The sequence below is a fragment of the Arvicola amphibius genome, chromosome 12 (assembly GCF_903992535.2).
Source record: "Arvicola amphibius chromosome 12, mArvAmp1.2, whole genome shotgun sequence".
NCBI lineage: Eukaryota > Metazoa > Chordata > Mammalia > Rodentia > Cricetidae > Arvicola > Arvicola amphibius.
Genome location: NC_052058.2, coordinates 148,266,801 through 148,291,204, shown reverse-complemented (window position 1 = coordinate 148,291,204; position 24,404 = coordinate 148,266,801). Strand labels below are relative to the sequence as shown.

Here is a 24,404-nt window from a genome sequence, read left to right as displayed (position 1 = left end):
TTACCTAACTTATGTGCAGTCATGTTTAAGAAACTTTATGGAAAATGAAAAACAAGCTCTGGAGACATTCCCCAACGTCCGAAAGAGACTATGGTTATGGCATATAGACATTACATAGCAGCCCCGTCATGAGAAGCCCCTTTAAATACTGATGGCAAGATGTGGAGTCAAGCCCTTTTGAGGAGAGTAGCCCAAGTCCGGATTCGTCCACATAGTCTATGTTCTGATATTTTTTGAGAAAAAAAATGAACTGGTTGATAGTCAGTGTCTGTTATGATTATGAATCATATGCCTTAATTTATTTTACTACAGCCATGGCAGAAAGCAGAAAGGAGAGGATCCAATTGTCTAAATGCAGTAAAACTCTATCCTTGTTGACCTTCCGGGGGGCTTCATATCTATGGGTATATTCGTCTTTTGTTTGGAATCAATGAATTTTACTTTGAAATTCACCTCGATTTGCTACTCACTTCTGAGTTTTCCTCCTTTGCATGGAGCATCTGGGAGTATTTTACAAGGTTTTCCTGTAATCTGCCAAGCTATGCATACATGTGTCTTTCAGGAGTCCAATTTTCTCCACCCAGTAATTGGCCAATGCAGAGAAACAAAGTGTCATTTTATTTTGCATTATGGCGCTGTGTAAAATGATTCACTAATTCAGTGCTGAAAAATAATAGCCACAAGTTGGGAGATTTAAAAGCACACGTGAGAGGAGAGCACCGAGGGATATCTGAGTGTTGAGCATTTACACAAGCTCACTCTTGCCCCCTGCAGTTTGCTAAGGGACCAAAGAACACATTGCGATTAACTTGTGCTTTGCCTGCAAACTTAAGCTGAAATATTCGTTTGCCTTATAAGGAGCTGTCAGTGTTCCCAGGAATGCAGCACACAACAGTATTATTTAGAAACAGAGTTGCTTCTCAGTCACGTGACAAATATGTCCTTGCTCTTCTTTTGTCTCCCTTCTCATTAATACAGAAAAATCATCTCAGAAAATTATGCAACCTATTACTTATGATGGATTATTGTATTCCGTGCCTCTCACAATTTGAAATTGAATGTCTATATAAATGATGGAACAATAGCTAATGCTTTTTACCTCAGTAATAATATAAGTTTTGAAAACACGACTCCCAAGAAAAGTGTGTGCACCTATTACCTGCACACATTAGTACAAGAAGTATTTCTTCGTACTAATGAGATTGTGAGAAAGATTTTTCCCCAGAGTCCTATGATTCAGCACCCACAGTGTGGACAGCACCCTCCCAAGAAAGCACATAAACCAAACTACTGAATGGAAATTGAGAACAAAAACCCTTAGGCAATCTACTGGGGCTGTGTCCAGTTTTGTAACTCACAAGTGAACTATCATGTCCTAAATCCATTCTCTCTTTAGTTTTTCCTTCTCTTTTCTTCTCTTCTTTTCTTCTCCTTTGCCCTTACCCACCCCTGTACGGAAGTGATGTCATTATGTGTTAATGCTACAGCTGGTACAACGTTTTAGTCAGTTTGTGGCTGTTTTTATTTTTTGTCTTTGGAGACAGAGATTGTCACCAAGACAAATCTGTTGTCAATTAGACTAGGCTGGGAAGCCAGGAAAGCCCAGGGATCTTCCTGTTTCTACCTCCCCAGTGCTAAGATTGCAAGGGCATCCATGCTAGCACTCATGGTTTCTGAGATGTCATTTCTGGAAATTTTTCTCAAGTCCTTATGAAGAACAAGCAACTGTGTGCTCTTGTGAGAAAGTATGCTCCTGTCCCTTCACAAGAGAAACCCAGGACGGAGTTCATTATCCTTGCTCAGTTTCAACTATCATTTTGATCTGTAATTTTAGTTCATAATATCAGTTATCTCATCATTATTATGTATTGTAGAATCATATTATAAAGAAAGGAATGGCCCTTGCTGCTTTAGATAAAACTAAGCATTTTAAAAAAATAATATAGATAATTGAATGAGAAAGGGCTTAGGGTAAACCTATGCATATAGTTCCCTATCAAGGATTATAAACTTTCCTTAATCAGGATACTCTGAAGGCATTATTTCAACTAGCAACAACTGCACTGAACTCTATTATTTTTAACTCATAAACATAAATATGTTTCCCAACAAACATGTCATGACAGGCCTGCAAAGGATTTACTTGTCCATTTATTGATTGAATACTCCCAGGCACCAGGCATTGTTCTAAAAGTGCTAGGGGTCTGCTTTTGAACAAGGCAGCTTAAGTTCTCTCTCTGATCCACTATATATTCCATCTGAAGAAGACAGAAAGTGGGGAATTAGGGCTGTCGCCGGAGTAGCAAGGCCATGTGGTCATAAAAAATTTACTGTGGTCAAAATGAAGCTGATATTAGGACATTTAAGATGAGAGTGAGCTGCCAAAGAAGAGCCAGTGGTGTGATCATCTGTAAGAAGCATATGCCGGGCATGGTGAACAATTAGTGAAAATAACCTACGACTGGCTTAGCTGTTCCCAAAACAGAATAGCCATGGAAGTCTCAATGAGTACTTTCTTCTACAGTCATTCATTTTCTTGGAAAATAACTTGTAAAAAGTACAAACATATTAGAACATGATATGCTTCTGCATCCTTACACTCTACAAATTAAATCTAAAGGAAAAAGACACCATGCCTAATGGCTGTGTTCAAATTCCTGAAGAAAAAAAAAAGAGATTCCTAAAATTCAGAATGAACTTGTAGGAAAGAAAGCAAGGTGCAGTTGTTTGGTGATTGAAAGTTGAATCAAAAGTAGATTGCAATGGAACTACCTGGAGGCTATCTGGGGAATGATCAGAGTTTTGATTGCTGCAATGTGATCATTTGCAATTGTGTGTTCTGTATGACAGTCCTTTTTGAATGGTAGGCCTGTAGATTTAAATTTACACTTAAGTATACATAACTATAGTAAAAATAAAGTCAGATTTACTTATTTTCATTCATGCATGATACTTGGTAATACCTCCTGCTAACTTTTTAAAAGTGTTTGACAAACTCCTCTTGATAACTCAAGTTCGGCTCTGTTCATCTTTGCATGGAACTCACTCCCTTATATTTGGAAGACTCTTTTCAATGTGAGACGGTAAGAATATTTACCCAATCTATCCACAAATATGTCTGCTCAAGAACGTTGTACAAGAGCCAAAGAACATAATTTGCATATGGTTTCAGCATTCTACTTTAATTCAGTAATTCTGGAAAAACCAGAATTCAGTAAGCTAAACACAGCTTTGAATTTTATCTGCAAGCTTCTGTCATGTGCCTTCTCCTTTCTTCTTGAATCCTTCTCTCAGTAGTTCTTCTCCTTTCCTTATTTCCGTTTTCCTTCTCTCCCTCCCTCCCTCCCTCCCTCCCTCCCTCCCTCCCTTCCTCCCTCCTTTCTTCCTTCCTTTCCTCTTCCACTGAATACTGTGTGTTCATACACATGCACAGATGTGAGCTGACTTGAATTGAAATTATGCATATGCTAGCTTAATATTATTCTCTATGTAATAAAGAAAGAATTCCCGAGGTCAGGAAATCCTCCCTTCTAGAACACCAGTTATCCAGACCACTAAGATTTTTCCCTAGCTCTGTTTGTGCATGAAATGTTACCAGATAAATGTTTGTTTCCACTAGTTTTGTTTTATATATGCCAACTTATTTTAGAATATTTATGGCCTTCATTTATACCACATGAAAAAGTTGGAGGCTTAGAGATGCCTAATCTCTCCTGCTATGGAGTAAGGAGCAACCATCTTATTTGATAAAAAACATCAGTGAAAAATCTCAATCAAGGAGTAGACAGCTCTGGCTGTGAATCTATGTGAACCAGCTTCTATTGAAGGGCCTTCAAAGAGCTCCTAAGAATAGAAATACTTGAGTTTATTAAAGATAAAAAGTAAATCAATCCAGTCATTATCTATATATCAGGATCCCCTGTTGACATGATGACTCTCATTGGTGCATTGCTCAGTAACCAGTGATACGGACTTAGACTGAACATCTTCAGAAGCCACTCATGCCTCTATTTTGAAGCCATACATCAGCCTACTTGCAAGTCTAAATTTTCAAAATCACTCATGACTATAATAAATACTACATAGTATATATCATATAAGAATTTTGTCATTTTTTTCATGGTGTTCCAAGTTCCTGAAACATATCTGATTTGTCAGTTTGGCATGCAGAACTTGGGATGTTTTTGACAGGTGGGTGGACATGCACTACAATGTGAGGATTTTAGAAGCTTCCATCTCAATATTGGAATCTTCTTCCAAAATACTATTAGAGACAAAGGAAGGTGAGGACAGATCCCTCCAGCCCTCCCCGACAGGCTTTGTAGATAAAATTGATAGCACAAATACTCTAGAAGTGCTTTAGGTCACAGTAACTTCAGGATCTGATCTTCATGATTGCCGGCCACAGACAGAGTTGAGCTATTGGTCACCGAGTCCTTACACTTAACCTCATTAGTTTTCCTATGACTTAACAAGCCTTGCTTTTCATTAATACTACAGTAATATTTAGAATTTATGAAGGCAATCTATTTTTATAACAGAAGTCTAACTGATGCAGATACATTTGATTGGAAAACAAAACAATGAATGATTTCAATAAAACTACTTCTACTGTTCAAACTTGCACAGTGTTAAACACACTGGTCCCACAATTCTCTGTCCCAGTCAAACTTTGATCTCTAACCCTGAGGAGCTGTCAGACCTTTGACAGATTATTTAAACACTCTGTACCTTGATTTTTCCAATGTATAATAAAAGCAATAATATTTATATATTACTACTATTTCAGGGGATTTGTAAAACTTAATGTGAATAGCAATTGAAAATAGAGTCTAGCATATATGCTTAGCCACCAATAGATATTATTAGCAGTGAAATTAACTGAATAATGCTTATCTGATGAGAAAGCTCAGTTCTCAAGTGTCTATACCCTGGAAGAGCAATGGATACCTGATTAATCCAAGGCTAAGCCTGGGGTGCGTGATACCTCTAGGTCTTCAGAACATCTCTAAGAATATTGTGTCACCTTGCTTGGTTAACATACTGCATCATTCTCTTCTGAGGCAAACCTTTAATAGTTCAGATTAAGCAGACCAGAAAGACAAATGTGCAGCCTTTTCTAAGAGTGCAATAATGAATTAGAGCTTTCTCTAGTTTATTCCCAATTATTAATACATAAAAAGAGTAACAAAGTTAAATGAGCTACTTCCACTTTGTGGCTCAAGTAGTTAGTGAATACAGCATCGAGAATATGTGGACAAATTTTCATGTACAGTTCCCTCCCAGGGAAAGTGCTATACTAAACTGGAACGTTGTACTAAAATTAGATGGGCTGGTGATTTGAGAAAGAACACTGATTTATGGAAATAATTTTCTAAGGCTTCGTTTGCTTTATGTTTATAGTATAGAATAATTTGTGATGTTTCAGGAAAGAAAGAAAAAAATGAAATCACTGACCTGTGTTTGAAATAATGAAAAACACGATAGATTTTTAAAGTCAAACATTTGATATACTTTGATCAGCTTGCCTTTACTCCCCACACATGAACAGGTAATAGTAGGAATAATGACTTCCTTAGGGCCGGTTTAAGGAAATGCATGCTGTATCTGCACCATGAGTCCAACTGTTCTATTACCACGATTCCATCTTGTCATTGTAGTCATTTTGTTGACCACTGGCCAACCCCAGGACAGCAGTCAGCGTCCAGGATCAAAGCCACATGACAAAGCACTGAATATCCAGTCATTACAAAATAATCACCCCAACCCCATTTTCTAATAGACTAGGTTCTCTCCACAAATACAGTCAGCAAGTCTATAATGAGATATTCCATTGCTGAAATTTTCTTTTCTGTTACTGGGACACACTTGTGGTCTCAGTGTCACAAATTAGTGGAGGAATCAAATCACAATTTATTTTTTCCCAAATATTCATCCCAGAAATGAAACATGCGGTGAAAGCGAGATCCTCATAAGGAGACTGAAGCTTCCTTCTAAACGTCCATATTGCTCTCTTTCGAACTCTGACTTTGGCTTGGTTTCACATTTTCTCACACCAAGCTGTTTTTCTGAGAGTCTCGGACATCTAGCGCTTGTGCCCCCTTTTGTGTGACATGTTTCTGTAACTTCTTTCTGTCGTTGCCTGTGCACTCTTCATCATTGTCCTCTTTAATGCCTTCCTATCAAGGTCAAGACAAACATACTTTTTATCCCAACAAACAGGAACGTTGCATCACTTTTGCGATTCTGCCGTGGTTTCCTAACCATGTAAGATGAGAGAAGACGTGAATGCCCATGGCTTTGAGAATAAGCAAAACAACTTCAGGGATGAAAGGAACTTTGAGATATTTAACTTAATTTGTGTTTCTTTGTGTGTGGCAGAGGTATAGATGCCATAGTGTATATGTTGTGTGGGTTAGAGGTAATTTGTAGGCATAGGTGTTACAGGGATTGAACTCAGGTCATCAGCTTGGGGGCTAGCGCTTTTACCCAAGAGTCATTTTATTTTCCTTAATGTATTTTATTTTCAACCTGTAAAATCTAAAAATGGCTATGGGCCGTCACATCTCTGCCATTGCAGAGGCTGTGAGTGTGTGAACTGTGTTAGCTGAAGTTCTTTAAACCGCGCTTAGGGGCTGCCCAGATCTCAGCCACTTGCCCGCTGTCAAAACAAAATTGTTCCTGCTGCTACTACCATCTCTCTCTCTCTCTCTCTCTCTCTCTCTCTCTCTCTCTCTCTCTCTCTCTCTCTCTCTCTCTATCTCTATCTATCTATCTATCTTTCCACACACACACACCGAAAAGTAATATATAGAGAGAAAGAATATGAAAGCAATATATTTACATATATGTGTATTTATATATTTATTGCTGTGATGAAACACCATGAGCAAAGGATTTCTGGAGAGGGAGAGTTTGACCTCATCCAGGCACATCCAGACAGGAACTGAAAGCTGGTCATGAAGCTGGACTCAGAAACTGAAGGTGAGGCCATGGAAGAGTGCTCCTTACAGGTTTTCTTCTCATGCCTTGCTAGGATTGCTTTCTTATAGCATCAGGACCACCATCCCAGGCATGGCACTGCCCACAGTGAGCTGGGCCCTCCAACATCTATCATCAGTCAAGAAAATGCACCACAGGCTTGCCCACAGAACAATATGGTGGACTGTTTCCCGAACTGAGGCTCTCTCTTACCAAATGACGCTAGCCTGTGTTAAGTAGACATAAAACTAGTTAGTGCAAAGATTTGGAGGAATATTTAACATCTGGACTTGTTATATCTCTAGTTTGCTTCCTTCCTGAGAGGGAAACTTAGCAACTGGCTAGGATAAAAAGAGGAGACAAAAAGATCCTCATATGGACAGAAACTGAGAAACCACCCTCTTCTTCCCACATCACTGTTGCCCGAAAGTAAGATCTTATAAATGCAAAAACCATTTACTATTATTTTTATTCCTATCTTTAGTTTTCATATTCTGACTTTGTGTTTGCTCGATATATTAGCTTTTCTCTTCCTCCTTTCTCTCCTTCTCTTCCCATCTCACTTCTCTCCTTCCCTTGCTTCCTTTCCCCTCTGTCTTTGCTCCCATTGTTGTTCTGTGCAGTTTGTTTTCCTCTATCACATTATATTAACCCTTATAGGTGAAATAGCTTTGAACTCTAGTACTAAATAACTAGCACTTGGACTAGCATCGCATGAGTCAAGGGGCACATGATAAAGTGAAGGACAACCTAATTAGATGAGAATATAGGGGATGATTAATACTCTAAAATATGCATGCAAAGGCTCTGGATTTAGACCATACATCTTAGGTTATTTGAACTTTTCTTAAATTAAATCAGTCTCTACTGTTTGGAAAAATTCTTTGGGGATTTTATCAGTCCTTCCATTTTTAGGAATTAAGAACAACAAAATACAAAGGATGCCACTGATATAGAGTAGGAAGAATGGGTTTCTTGATTGAAATCTTCCTCCAGGGACTGAGAGCCTATTCTATTTTCAAGTGTTTTTCATTTCGTAGGCAAAAGAGAAGGCATTCATTTGGCTGAGCCCGAGGCTCAGGAGAATGAGATGCCAATATGAATGGCCATGAGAAAGTCACTTAGTTTTATACCTGGAGACCTAGAGGCTCAAGTAGATTCCCCAGGGTTCTGTCCAGTCACCTGTGGAAGAGGGATTCCTCTAGGTTTGCTTTCATGAATAAAATTGGGAAAAAACATTTTGAAAATTCAATATAATAAATGCTACAAATAATTTATAATAAATAAAAATATTTCACTCTTTTCTATGCATAATCGTTTTCTCTTTTGAATTTTTAACCCTGTAGGTTGTGACATTTATCCTATGGCAACTTACAATCACCTTCTTTTGTAATATTAAAACAATCAAGAAGTATAATGTTTCTGGCCAAAAAATGAGTCCCACTTAGTTTTCAAACTCACAAGCACAGGCTAATAGATACACACACAGTATATTATTCTCAGGAATTGCACAGCAAAGAAACAAAAAGAAATGAATAAGATTGAGTTAATTGAAATTATAAATTTTACATTCCCCTCACCTTTGTCAGTGCCTCTGTAGGGTACTAAAGTAACAGTCGTCATGTGTACAACTTTAATTGCTATGCTTTTTTTCCCACTTATCCTTTAAATGACTATAAAAGAGAATAAGAACTTGAAACTTGGAATTAGAAATAGATTCAAAATTCAGCATAATCTACTAAAGATTCTCAAACGTGTCTTATTTCTAGACTCCTCTAAAACTTAATATCCTTTTTTATAAAAAGAAATGGTAGTGTCTGAGAAAACTCAGCAGTTAAATCATAAACTGTAGGCATGAAGGCTATATACCTGTGTTGCATGGGTGTATAATTTCGTATTCAGAGGGCTAGACCTGTGCTGGAGCAAGTTAGCTAACTAGACTAGCTTTATCCATAAGCTCCGGGCTCAATTGAGAAGCACCGTTTCAAGCAAATAAGATAGGAAGAGAATGAGGAAGAATTCCAATGGCAACTTCGGACTCCCTGCACACACATACATCCCTGCCCACTGACTCCCCACTGCATGCATAAAAATACACACAAACACACACACCACAGATGTAGGGGTTCCTTCTGTATATGTGTTGCTTTTATCGGTTAATAAATAAACTTTCTTCGGCCTGTGCAGAGCAGAATAGAGGTAGGTGGGGAAAACTAAACTGAATGTTGGGAAAAGGAAGACAGAGTCAGAGGGAAGAGATGTAGCCCCATCTGAGAAAGAAGCCAGACGGAACTTTACCCGGTAAGCCACAGCTACGTGGCAATACACAGATTAATAGAAATGTGTTAAATTAATATGTAAGAGCTAGCCAATAAGAAGTTAGAGCTAATAGGCCAAGCAGCAATTTAGTTAATACAGTTTCTATGTGGTTATTTTGGGTCTGAGTGGCTGGAACAAGCAAGCAGCCTTTCTACAACACACCACATGTACACCAAGTAAGTAAGCACACAAAAAACACAAACAAATGCTAGACATAACATCTGCCATAAAAATCATTTATAGAATTGAGGTTGGTACTTACAAAATGTTGAAGCATCTAGCTGATAATAATGCTTGATCTATACATTGAAATGCTCATAATTTTTGTGGTTTTATAATATCCTAGAAAGTTCATCAATAAAATGTTCCTCCCTTCTTTACCTTTTCTAGAAGTTTGGGATATGTAAAATTATGTGGCAATACGGAATCTTTCTATAAATATCTCACCTCATAAAATATTGTTTTCAGTTGTGTTTATTTTCTTGGGAGATATTCTGCAAGCTAGAAATGTCGAATCAAGTGAGAGGTTTTTATAGACCTTCCTGCAAATTGCTAAATGACTCTCCAGAGGAAAGTAAACCAATTTGCAGATCGCTGTGTGATATTAAACCCCTTTCCTCATAGACACACTAACATTCAGTTTTCATTATTTTAATTTATTTATTATAGAAGAATCAGCATAAAATTGTATAAAAGTGTTTTTTCTTTAACCGCTGATTTAACACAGATTTTTTTGTTGGTGCCCTTGCTTTCCCAGTCTAAGGTTGGCACTTGTTCCTCACTAACCAGTTAGTCCATTCACCATTTCAGGACATCTTTTCATCCTCACAATTGCCAAAGAGCCCTAGGCCAAGTTCAACTTAAATGCTTCCTTCCACATAGCGTTTCTGGGCCAGCAACTACAGAATGAAGCCCAGAATCTCCAAGATGCTAGATACCATAGGAACCAGTGTGTCAGCCTTCCATTAAAAAGTAAGGTCAACAGATTTTCCACATAACTTGGATAATTTGGAAATAATGGAAACAGTGATAATTTGAAACCCCTGTGAATGAGTTAATAGTACGTCCCAGGGAACAATTTTCCCAGATTCCTGGTTTCTTTTTTGACCCACTAGCCCCTCCCTCTCCTCTCTGTGTGAGACCCAGTGTAATCACCCCATCTTTATTTACACATGTCACAAAGTAAAACATAAAACTCTGTATCCAGCTGCCCTATGTTGTCTACACTACAAAAAGAGTTTGATGAACTTCTACGCTCTTGGGTACTGAGCTTGATAAGGCTCTGGAGACTGCGCAACTAATAGAAACTGCTGATAAAGAAAGGGGAAGTCAATGAAGAAAAGAGTGTAACAACCCGGAGCTAGTGAGCTAGAATACGGAAGGAAGCAGATGCTGTACTCAACAATGGAGTAACAGGGCTTTGGGGCAATGACTAACTACAAGGAAAACAGCAAACTTCAGGAGTCGAATGTGATGCATAGAGGACATTCAAGAAAATATGATTCTATGAAATAGTAAATGAAAAGATAAACAGATCCAAATGAAAACAGAATCGGTTATATTGTAAACTTGAATAACACAGACACTGCTGATAGAGGAGGAACTTGCTGAGTGCAGCAGACACGTGAAATCACTATTAAAATTAAAATTCACTATCAGCCAAAAGGACAGCCCAGGATGCAGACAACCGAATTTTGGAGGATAAGTTCTAGACAGATTCTAGATAGGTTCTAGAATTTGATGAATTTCAGAAAGGTGGAAAAATAACGAAAAGAGCAAGAAATATAAAAGTTAGAAAGCAGATACCAAATGATTCAGGGGGATAAAAATCAAAGACTTGGAATGGAATCATTGTTATCATTTAATTGATACATGTTCCAAAAATTGAGGTTTCAAAATTAAATAAATAAAAAGGGCCTAAATAATAAAACAAAAGGGGAAGGAAAGGAAAGAGGGGAGAAGGAGAGTGAAGAGATCAGACGAAAAGAGACAAGAAGAGAAGAGAGGGAAAATGAATTTTTGTTACAAAAAACCAGAACTTTATTTTTTACAATGTATATATGTTCAAAGGACAGATAAATTTGAAGGACTTAAAGTCTATGTATCCTAGGATAAGACAAGTTAGTCACCAACTTAATATTATTACAAACAGAGGCAATATCTTCCAAATTAAGAGCAAATACTTCCACTTCTCTTTTAAAATATTATGTTAAATTATAACCAAATATTTCTACCTTAAAAACTTAAGAATTGTTTAAAAAAACACAGCAAATCTACTAATATATTTACTCTCCTAATGAGAAGAAACAACCACTTCTCTAGATACCAATTTTTGCATAACCATACAACTATGATTTTTTAAGTTAATGAGCTATGAAAGAGCAAAATGAATAAAGAAGACACTGGGCATGAACACTGCACCAATAGCCATTTGCCAGGGCCTTGGACAGATGAAACAACTGCTCTGTAAGGAGTCACATCTCCACATTCTGTTTTAGCTAATTCTTTAAGCTTAGCATCATCCTCATCTCTAAGTTATTGTATTGATGAGATTATCGAATTCTCAACTTTGAATGCTGTTATAAAATATGTAGGAAAGAGTAATCCCTAGTGGCCACCCTGAGGCTCTAAGGAACAGGGTCAACCAGCTTGTCTAAGACCTGACTCACAAAAGCATAACTTTTCCTTTCCTTCCTACTTTCTTTCTCCTAAACATGTTTTCCCAAGTACGTTGGGCTTCACTCTTTCTCTAAAGCTCTCTTCCCTACCCTGCAGCTGCAGGTCTGACATGTGGCTGACCTCCATGTTAATCTAACTCAGAAGAGGACATGGTTTTCCTGTCTTTTTGCTCGCTTTGGCATTTTTCTTTTAGACCCTAGCAAAATTCTCCTTGAACTTGAAAAAATATATAGCCTATGAAAAGATATAAAGATAACGCAATAAGAAAAAGAAAGGCTGGGTTTGGTGGCGGACGTCTATAATTCCAGTGCTGGAGAAGGATCTGGCATTCAAGGCCAGTCACACAGTGCATTCAAATGCAGCCTGGACAAGGCTCTGTCTCAAAACTGAGAGGCAAAACATGTGCCAGCAAGTTGGCTCAGAGTAGGTAAAAGCACTGGCCACCCAAGCTTTATGGTTTCAGTTTGATTCCTGAAACCTGAAAAACGCCATTTACACAGTAGTTTGGATCTATAAGGCCACTGCCCCCACCCCTGAACTGCTACAGCAAGATAGGAGTCAGAGACAAGGGAAATACCCATGAACTCATAGAAGAGCTAAAATGGAATACATAGCATAGAAGAATCAAGAGAGTTCTTGCCTCAACAGCTAGAAGGAAAAAAACTGACTCCCCCAAATTTTCCTCTGACTTCCACACACTCAACAAACACACACACACATTATACATACACTAAAAAATGACTTTTATAAACAAAAAGAAAACCTCTTTGATTTCTTTTAAAAGACAAAGAATAAAGAGCAATAAAAAAGAAGTAAATAAAGCTGTCAACATTTATAAATGGTATTGTTATCTAACAGAAAAAATATTTCATAAAACAATTTTAAGTATAATTATGGAGTCCAGTGAAGTTTCAATAAATCCAAACTGATGCAGAATTTTCCTCTATACCTAAAAGAATAACTTGGAAAATGACAGCTGTCTGGGTGAGAATAAATTTTCAACAATGAAAGGTAAAAGCTTATAATGCTTTCTTAAAGAATCCCATGAAGAGGGATCAGAAAGACCACCACATATTTGGAGGACACCATCAAAGACTCAGACGAATAGACACAGGTACCAGATTCGACAGTGACATCAGCAGTTAACAGACCAAGCACAACTACTATTTTAATGTAATTCAAGCTAATACCCCAGGGAGTCAAACCCTGCAGTTAAGAACTCAGCAGAGAATTCATCAATGAAGATAAGTAGAGGGACACATGGAACCCTTTCTTAAGAAAACACTAATGAGTGGTATTTTCAACAACAGCTGTGTACACTGTAATGCCCCAAGCCTGAAATCTGATACAAGTTATGAACACAAAAATATACTGTGCACGTCCATGTGAGCACATTATATCAAAGTAATATCACTAATCAGGGATGGAAATATAGGCTATGCATATACTTCTTTGTAGAGCATTGAACCTATGGTCTTGTGCATTCCAGGCCTGCACTTGACTAGTTAGGTGCATCCACAGTCCTTCTAGTCACAAAGTAGCTTGACACAGCGCCTCATTAAGTTACTCAGGCTGGCTGTTAACTTTCTTTTTTTTTTATTTTATCAAGAAAGTTTAATTATCATTCAGAAAAACTTGAGTGGATAACTTTCTCTGAAAAAATATATTGACTCTGTGTGGTTAACTTTCTTTAGAATCTACGTAGGTTTGAACTCTTGATTATCCTCTCTCAACCTCCCAAATAGCTGGGGTTACAAGTCAGCACCACCAAGCCTGAAAGAGGAAAGGTATACAAAGATAGAAAATGCGAAAGAAATTATATGGTCTTTTAATGTATTCATTGTTAATGTTGACAGCGGTTATCTGGATGACTAAAGGCAGGAGTGGGGGATTTCTATGTTTTTCAAATTATATCTTTTCATTCATAGAATAAAAACTATATTGTTAAAAAATGACTCTGTGTGTGTGTTTATATGTACCATGTGTGTTTACTTGTGTATGCAAGGATGCAAGGGCCCACAAAAGTTAGAAGAGGCTTCAAATCCCGCGGAATTGGATTGCAGGCAATTGTGAGCCACCATGTGGATTCTGAGAAATGATCCTGGGTCCTCTGGAAGAGCAGTGCTTCTTAGTGCTGAGTCGCCTCTCTCTACAATAAAACTATAGTTTAAAAATAAAAATCAAGTGCTTTCTTAATTATTACTTTTTATCTAGGTTCTCTACAATAAAAGTATAGTTTAAAAATAAAAATCAGGTGCTTTTTTAAAATTATTAATTTTTTATCTAGGGCTAAGATGACTCAGGTGGAAAAATGCCTGCCTTGCAAGCAAGAGAACCTGAGTTTGGTTTCCAAAATCCACATTAAAAATGCAGGCATGGTGGTTCATGTTTGTAATCCTCACATTGTGTGAGTTAGGGTCAGGGGTTGATGGAAACAGGAAAATTCTTTGACCCAGCCGACTGACTAGCCTAGCCTGCATGGTAAGTTACATGGAATAAGAGATGCTGTTTCAAAATAATATGACATTCCAGAAGAACAACATCTGGGATTGTCATGGGGGCTGTACCTACCAACACAAAAGTACCCCCACCTACCCACTCTCACACAAAGATACAGACACACTAAGGAACACAGTATTTTTTTCCCTACAGTCTGTGTAAGACCTGGGATTTTAGTGTTGTCCCGTCGAACTAAGAAACAGCTAAGCAAGTTTGCTCTGGGTAAGTCCTAAGCAGAGTTGGCACCAAGAGGCCATGGGCGACTGCCGAGGCACAAAGAGCATTCCTGTTAGTAATGGAGGGACACGTGGAGATAGAGCATTCCTGTTAGTAATGGAGGGACACGTGGAGATAGAGAGGCTCAGCTGAGAAGATCAAGAGGCAGTGGAGGGACACAAATCCAGATGAACAGCAGCTGACTCGGCAGAACAGTTAAATGACTTTTCAAAAGACCTGGCACAAGGGATGAACCGCCATTCCAGAGGAAAGGGGAGGCATCTTCCCCCATACTACATATGGTTATTTCCAGGGAGAAGATTGAGACGGAGGAGAAAGGAAGAGAGAAGGAAGGAAGATCAAAGGATGCTCTAAAGAATGAGTAATTTTTTTTTTTTAATGAGCCACCGGGAGGAAGGGGACATAAAAGAAAACAGAAAGCAAAGAGCACATACATTTTATTTCACCATTTCCACCGCTCCTCTACTACTGAAAAATAGCAAGTTTGTTCTGTGCATCTGATGGCACTCTAATTGTTGTTTTGGTAAATGAGGCATGAAACCTATCGTCAGAAAACATGGTGTCCGTGTGTACAACCACACATTCTCTTCCCGGCATGTCAGTCTCCAGGGGTTAATGTGTCTGAGAAAGCTGGAGGCTCAAATGCTGTTCGCTTACATTTCCTTAAGGCAAACATTTGGAAAAGAGCGTGCTTTTCTTTTGTTCATTCTTAGAATAGGACAACAAAATCTTTGTAAAGGGTAGTGGGAACACTATCATACCCAAAGAAGAGACAGGGTGGGGGAAGTTTGGCGCAGGTCTCTTTAAAACATACTAAGAGAGGTTATGGATATGGCATAGTGGCTAAGAGGGTTTGCTGTGCCAGCATCTGTACTTGAGTTCAAATCCCCAGTGCCCATGTAAAAAGATAGGCGTGGCCTAAAATGCCAGAACTGTGGGGGTAGCGACAAAAGGATCCCTAGAGCATTCTGGTTACAGACAAGAGAATTCAGAGACCCTGTCTCAAGGGAATAAGGGACAGCAAATGTACTCCTCTGTCCTCTGCATGCATGTATCGGGTATGCGTACCTACATGTAAGCGCACATACGGCACACACTCATACATGTACAAGATGTTTTAAAATGTGTTATAAATTTAAAAAATCAAATGGAAAGCTGTTGACAAGCATGAATTGTATGCTTGGTATTTGCATAAAATCCTGGTGAAAGTTGGATTCCTAGGATTTGATCTGTTTATATAATTATTTCTTCTTTCTTTCCTTCTTTTTTTTTTTTTTTTTTTTTTTTTTGGTATTTTTTCAAACCAAACAAAATCCCAGCACTGAGAAACTATAGCGGACACAAATCCCACCCCGATCCAAGAGAAGTTATTTGCAATTGATAATTGATACCTGCTGGGAAAGGGAAGATCAATGTCTCCAATGGGGTGTTACTTGGTATTTCAGCCACAGTCTAGGGTAGGACCCATGCCCAGTAGTAGCTGGCCAACATAAAATGAACTCCATGTTTGTGTATGTGTGTATGTTGTTTCTGTTTTAGTGATTGTTTTCAAATATTTTATGAAATGATTATGATTTTTCTTGCTTTAACTCTATTCACCATATAGAAACTAACCAAGTATAACCCAGACAGCCTATCTCTGACTTCACACCAGCAGATTTTATTTTATGAGTTTACCTCTGGTCATCCTTTAGTGAGCAGAGATTTGTTCCCTGGGATATTTTGGAGTTAAGAAGCTCTCAGGTGGATTTCTCTCAAGTCATATAGTCATCATGTCCTTTGAGCAGGGACCAAAGTCTGTTTTGATCAATGGCTTCATAATATAACAGATGTTTTAATTAAAAATAAAACTGGATGGAACAATTTTTCTATTGTTATCTACCAAACACATCTATCAAATTGAATTAAAATATATTCCAAACAAGCATGTTAAGCAAATCCTTTATTCAACCATCCTGCCCTCAAGTTGCTGAGTGAGTCACTCTAGGAAGAGGCTAAGGTTTCTTTGTTTCTATTTTATTGATTTCAGCCCTCAACTTGATTATTTCCTGGTGTATGCCCCTCATGAGTGAATTTGCATCTTTTTGTGCTACAACTTTCAGGTGTTCTGTAAATTCACTAGTGTGGGATTCCTCAAACATTTTTCTGTAGGCACTTAGTGGTGTGAACTTTGATGTTAGTACTGCTTTCATAGTGTCCCATAAGTTTGGGTATTTATGCCTTCATTTTTATTTAATTATAGGAAGCCTTTACATCTTTGTTTCTTCCTTGACTCGGGTGATTCAGTTGAGCAGTATTCTGTTTCCATGACTTTGTTAGTTTTTCTGGAATTTGTGTTGTTGTTGAATTCCAACATTAATTCTAACAATAAGATACAGGGGTTTATTCTAATTTTATTTTCTTTATCTGTTGAGATTTGCTATCTTCACAGACCTCGAAAGAACAATACTCAACTTCATATGGAAAAACAAAAAGCTACCAGAAGAGTTGATCAATCTTGTGCAATAAAGGAACTTCCAGAGGTATCACCATCCCTGCCTTCAAATTCTACTATAGAGTTTTAGTAATAAAAACAGCTTGGTATTGGCATGAAAACAGATACGTGGACCAGTGGAATCAAATCGAAGACCCCGATATTAATTCACATGCCTATGAACACCTGATTCTTGACAAAAAAAAAAAAAGCCAAAGCCAAAATGATACAATGAAAAAAGGAAAGCAATTTTAACAAATGGTGCTGGCACAACTGGATAGCAACATTTAGAAGATTGCATAGATCCATATCTATGGCTGTGCATAAAACTCAAGTCCAGGTAGATCAAGGACCTCAACATAAATCCAATTACAGTGATCCTGAAAGAAGAGAATGTGGGAAGTACCCATGAGTGCATTGGCACAGGAGAGCACTTATTAAATACAACGCCAGTAGTACAGACACTCGGAGCAACAATCAATAAATGGGACTTTCTGAAACTGAAAAGCTTCTAAGGAAAAGAACATGGTAAATAAAACAAAACAACAGACTACAGAAAGGAAAAGATCTTCACCAACCCCACATCTGACAGAGGGATGATCTCCAAAATATATAAAGAACTCAAAACACTAGATATCAAAATACAAAATAATTCACTTAAAAATGGGGCACCAAACTAAACAGGGAGAGTTCTCAGCAAAAGAATCTCAAATGCCCCAAAGACATTTAAGGGATTGTTCAATATCTTTAATCATCAAGGAAATGCAAAGCAAAACAACGCTGAGATTCCAGTTGATACCGGTCAGAATGGCTAAGATCCAAAACACTGATGACAGCTTATGCTGGAGAGGATATGGAGTCTGGGGAATACTCCTCCACTGCTGGTGGGAATGTTAAGTTGTACAGTTAAATTGGAAATAAGTATGGCAGTTTCTCAGACAATTGGGAATTTATCTACCTCAAGACTCAGCAATACGAATCTAAGGCATATATCCAAAAGATTCTTAATCATACCATGAGGACATTTGCTCAACTATGTTCATAGCATTATTATTCATAATATCAAATACCTGAAAACAACCTAGATGTCCCACAACTGAAGAATGGATAAAGCAATGTGGTGCATTTACACAATGAAGTATTACTCAGCTGTAAAGAAACAGTGATATCATGAAATTGGCATGCAAATGGATGGAACTAAAAAAAAAAAAACATCCTGAGTGAGGTAACCCAGACTCAGAAAGACAAGCATGGTATTTACTTCACTCATAAGTGGATATTAGATATAAAACAAAAGTTAACCAGACCATAATCCACAGCTCCAAAGAAGCTAGAACTCTCTCCAAGTAATTTATGAAACCAGATGCAGATATTCACAACCAAACACCAGGCCAACTCCAGGAATCCAATCAAAGAGAGGGAGGCATGAATATGTGAGCAAGGGAGGTCAAGATCATAAAGGAATAATCTATAGAGATGGCTGAACCAAGCTCGTGGAAACTCATGAACTCTAGACTGGCAGCTGGGGAAGCTTCATGGGACAAAACAAGGCCCTCTGCATGTGGGAGACAGTGGTGAAACTATCTGAGTATCCCTTAGTAGTAAGACTAGGATCTATCCCTGATGCATGCACTAGCTTGTTAGAGCCCATTTCCTAAGGTGGGGATGTTGTGCTCAGCTTGAATGCAGTGGGGGTGGGGGATTGGACTGGCCATAATTTAATGTACCAGACTTTGTTGGCTCCCCAGGGGAACCCTTACTTATTAAGAGAAGGGAATGAGGGGTGGGCCTGGAGGAGATGAGGGGTGAGAGGAGGGGTGAGAGGGAGAAAGGTGGTTGGAATTTAAAATAAAGACAAAAAATAAAAGTAAAGCAAAGAAGAGGCGGAGGTCAAAAAGCAATGTCCAGCTTCAGCATCCTTGGACTGACGACCGCTGAAAACTGACAGTCAGTGGTACAGAGAGTGTATGACAGCTACCTTCTCATGACAACCCACATAGCAGCCATTGTATTTGAAGCCTGACACTGAGTTCTTTAGACTTGAATTAGAAAAGACATTTCTTTGATAGATGTCTTCTTGTTCTCGTTTACAGGCAACTAATCCTTACTGCATTGGATCAAACAGACGGGCACAATCAATCCAGGGAAAGCAAGCAATGCCAGTTCTGCTCAATCTTCCCTCAACAAGCAGCTGAGGATGGAGGGAAGAGAAAGGGAAGGAGGAAAAGTCATCCCCATTCCCATCCAAGATTGCTCGAAAAGGGTGAAAAGGCAAACGGAAACCCAAGTTGAGGCAGGTGGATACACTTGCTCTCAGCGAGAGAATTAGAAAACTCCGAGACAATGTGAAGCAGGCCAAGCCTTTGAGTGCTGAGGCATCCTGAAGGAATTAGGGGCAGATGGAAGTGGTTGTGGTGCCCAAACGAAAACAAACGGTGGTAGTATCTCCGGGGGATTGGGATCTGGATTTACTTAAGTCTCTGTCATCTGAGATCTGTATTACTCTGTGATGAACAAGTTAATTACTGTGTTTGAGTAATTAAGTCCTAGAGAAATGGAGGCCTTCCAAAGCTGTATTAATGGACACTACTAGATCTTTTTATGCTTGGCTGGCCATTTGATAAGAAGCCACAGTGAAACAGCAATTTAATAGTGACATGCAGAAAACTAATGAAATTTAGCTGGAAGTAAGAGGCTTGCCCGTATTAATACTTTTGCCTTTGCCTTTGGAGGCAAAGTGCATGGTTAAATGCTCCCTCATTTACCAGCAGATGCTGAATCCCCCATCAGTCCCATTGCTCAAAGTACAGACTGTGACTTAGCCTCTATGGAACTTCTGGTGCCTCTCGGTCCTCTCTTCTTTTATGTGTCATTATTTTTCCCTTCCTGTCTCTGAATTTATTCTGGGTGGGACTGAGGTATTTTTCTACAGGAAACTGCATCAAAAAAGCTCATTTGGATAATGGATTAGTCATTCCTTGACTCACTACTGGTACTCAATTCTCAGCCAAAGAGCCATTCCCCACCATGTGAGTTAGTTTCTCCTGGCCAATTATGAATCATATTCTGTGCCAGTTTGATACAGTTTAAGACAGAGACACTAGTCTAGATACTGGCAATGAGATACTTCCCCATTCTTACATTGACCTATAGGTCAAGAATATTACACATATAAGAATATAATTTGGAAGAAAAAGATCTGCACATGTATAACTCTGTGGCACCACACTTCAGCTACATTATCACTAGTGATACATAATAATAACATATTTATAAATATGTTAAGCTTTACATCTACACATGCATGTACAAGTGACAACTCTCTACATTTTCAGTATCTGTGAACCTTTAAGTCTGGCTCTCCTCACAGTAAAGTTAAACCTACCTTTACTTGGTAGTTCATCCTTATTTTCTCTCTGTCAAGGATCCATTGATCCACTTCACCAGGATACTGGCACTGAGTATACCTGAGACACCCCCGATTCCCCTGTAAGCATCTTACCGCTGGAGGTAGTGGTCCAGAACATCCGCATTCAGCAGAGTTGCAGCTCGAGCCAAGAGCTCATGGCTACAGTTTGCAGATTTGAGTTCCAGGATGAAAAGGCCCAAGCAGAACATGGCTCCCATCTCTTCCAGTTCACTGGTACCGAACTGTAGACCCTGTCAGTTAAACAAAGCAATCCGCAGTGATGACTCCGTGGAAATTGAGTAGTGTTATTTTCACATTAGGAAGAGGGACTCTAGACAGATGTCTTTCACAGAAATTGAGGATTCAAAGTGTTTGTCAGTCCCTTTCCAAAGTTGGCTTTTCTCAACTTGTGTGGCATAAATGTTCTGCATTTCCTGACAGGATGGCAAGCTCGGGAAGATGATAACGGGCATGGATGGCACAGGGCCAGTTTCCTACCTCCTCCCCCAGTTGCAATGAAATACACAAAGCTTCCGTCTGTATTTTGAAGGAGTATACTGTGGAAACCAAGATTTATTACTAAACAGTCTTGTTAAATACATCATTTGCCCCATCATTTATCAAACAATGGTAAAGAAGGAGGAAAAATCCTTCACATATTAATACTGAAGATGCAAAATAAACCATACCTCCTGAAATTATCCTCTTACTTATGCTAAGGTAATGCACAAAAGCAAAGTCAAGCCCAGCACTCTCTGGTGAGCTTCAGGAAGTAGAGATGAGCACAGAGACCAGGTGTGATGAGATAAGCTTGTTCTCCATCAGTTGGGAGGCTGATGCAAGATTATGAGTTCTAGACTAGCCTGTACTACATACCTTTTCACAAATCCTATCTGAGAGGGAGGAAAAGAAGATGGTAGAGAATGTGGCAGTTTATATAAATTGAAAAAAAAACTTTTTGCACATCTACCTGATGTCAGAAAGCGGTCTGAGCATTTCACAGACTCACAGACATGAAGCTGGTATTTCCTTGCCAAGTCCTACAAGGTAATTATTTTCTCTCGTCCACACAGAGGGAGATTCAGACACAAAAACGAAGGCACTGATCTGAGTTACTTACAGCTACTAAGTAACAGAGACCAGTGAGGGAATTCTTCCTTCACTATTGCATGTGAAATTCTATATACAAACGCAGACAGACAGTTACACAGCAAGAGAGCAAGCATGTTTTTCAAAATTCAGATTTGGATTTAAATTTGGATTTAAATCAGTTTCACTATTTTCTGATAGTGTTATATGGGGTTCTATAGCTTCATTGGCCTTGATCTCCTCATCTGTGAAGTGGGATCATGATCCTCCCCTCTAGACACCTATGACTTTGAAAAATTCTATTATCACTATTATGCATGATGACAAATGTTCGAACATCCATGCAATATAAATAGAGATTGGCTTAGATTATTTTTCTGTTTTCCTAAAACTAAGGTTCGACATGATGGAGCTCAGAATTGCCCTTGCACTTACATATTTTAGCTAAATAAAAATAATCAACAGTTGATTATTTTAATAAAGTACATATGATCATATCATATATTTTACTAGAATATATTAATTGTACAAAATAACTGGTTTCATATAATATAGTACATTATAATTACAACATATAATTACAAAATGCTAAACAGTTTATCATATATTTCAAAACAACTAAAAAATGATTTTGAATTTCACCAGCACAAGAAAAATAAATGTTTGTTGTGATGGATATGAAAATTACTTTGCTTAATCATTAGACTTTATACACATGTCTACACTGCTTAATCATTAGAGATTATATGTGCACAGCACAGTTCTCCAAAATATGTACAATTATTATGTCAATAAAATTAAAGTGCAGGATTTTACATCCCAGTAACAGTGCTGTTATGTTCTAGAGGACAGAGATAGGGCAGGACTGATGGTTAAGAACTGCTTACAAACATCCCCAGGGAAACAAAACAAAACACAACTAACAAAACAAAAACTGGAAATTGGGAAGGCTCGAGCCTCATAGGAGCCTTCTGAGTTAAAAGCATCCCTGGGAGCAGAAAGTCTCAAGTTGATTTGAGCTGCTTGAAAATTGGATTTTCTGCTTGTTTTGACACCTGTTTCCTAAAAAAAGGAGACATTACATCAGAGTTGAAGGAAGCAAGTTCCTCTGTAAACAGCTGCAATACAAGGGAAAGACAGATGTTGAACAAATCGCTTTGATTTCCTCCTCGAGTCCACAGGAAGAAAAAAAAAAAAAGATCACGTTTTAAAGAAAGAGAAAAAAAATCCCAGAGTCCCTTTCTGTGTCCTGAAGTTCTAAGGTCTGACTCTTTGCCCAGGCTTCTATAGACTCTCTTCTTCCTTGGAGAATGACTTCACTGGTGAGAGAAAATGACATGAAAATCACATCCACCCAGTGACCTGTCCCATATCTGTGGCCTAGGAAGAAAAAAAGGAAAATTCCAGTCTTGTGGACATAGGAGAGCCCTGTACACATCCTAGCCTCTTGCGAGTCATAGAACTGGAAAAACACCTTACAAACACATCTACTACCATGCACAGCATCGAGGGGCCAGGGACCACCCCTGCACACCAGCACACTGTACAGCCGTAGCTGAAGTGATAGCATTTATAACGTGAAAATTGCTTCTATGCCCAGTGCAGCCCCACTTATTCCGGGCAGCACTTGGCATCATAGAAACACTAGTTCAGAACCCTCCAGAAGGAACTCATTTCATTTTATTGACTGAGGAGACTTGAGCGAGTCTCCAGTTTCATTTTGCCCTCTCTTATTGATTTTTCTTTCCTAATTTCTTTTTATTTTTCGCTCTCACATGATATTAATAATATTTGCGTATATAAATGATCTCTTTTTCACATTCAAGTCCTGGAATAAAACCACGGGGAAAATCCTTGAAGGGGAGAGACAGAGTAACAGCCCTTTCTTACTTGAGCACACACCCATCCATGGCACACTGCCCATGTGAAATAAATGAACAAACAAGCGAACATGGAGAGACTTTTTCAGATTGTCCCTTAGGCACACATTGCACTTGTCACATGGACTTTGATTTCTCCAGGTGGGGAATTGGTGAGTGCCTTCAAATTATGTGCCCCCACCTTTATAACTTACGAACATTAAGATATTAATATTTTTATAAAGAAAAAGCATTTATCTCTGGAAATGACATGGGACATATCATATCTAACCTCATTGGTTAGGTGGTGGCCTCACAGTAGTGAGTGTGTAAATAACATCGTAGTTACATTGGTTTTTAAAAGTGAGAGCCAATAAACAGAAAACCAACCTTCCTTCCTAACAGTTCATTAGCTGCCCCAGAGACAATAGTAAAGTCTGACTCTATTGCCTTAAGCAAATAAGATTTTGCTGTGCATATACATGAATGTAGGGTGTGGCAGAAGATTCGTGGCATATTTCAACATCTTAAGATCACGGGTATGTCATCTGTCTTTCTTCTGATTTTCTTACTATTGAAAAATGGCTGCTCTAGCTCTGTACACCACATCATCCAAGGGAGAAGAAAGAAAAGCATGGGGAGAAACTACCAAATGTTTTTGCTTACATTTCACCCATCAAGACTGTACCATAGAGCCACTCAGCCTTTTACCAGTCTGGAACAGAAATTTTTAGCTTGTTCAGCCTCTGTACAAGAGAGGAATAAGAGCCAGGAGGGTCAAGGTGGGGAAGATATTTGTGTGTTCTACCTTGACAGTTTTCGTAATAATGATGCTAAAATATATGAGTGCCTATTCATG

General features: G+C 38.5%; 1 protein-coding gene across 1 annotated transcript in view; it reads right to left on the bottom strand.

Annotated features, from left to right (window-relative positions):
* Positions 1–24,404, bottom strand: part of Agbl1 (AGBL carboxypeptidase 1) — a 693,592-nt gene that overhangs the window by 189,344 nt on the left and 479,844 nt on the right. The window contains exon 21 of the mRNA XM_038313425.1: positions 20,691–20,848. Within this exon, the coding sequence (XP_038169353.1) occupies positions 20,691–20,848 (158 nt within the window). The remainder of the gene's footprint in view (positions 1–20,690; positions 20,849–24,404) is intronic.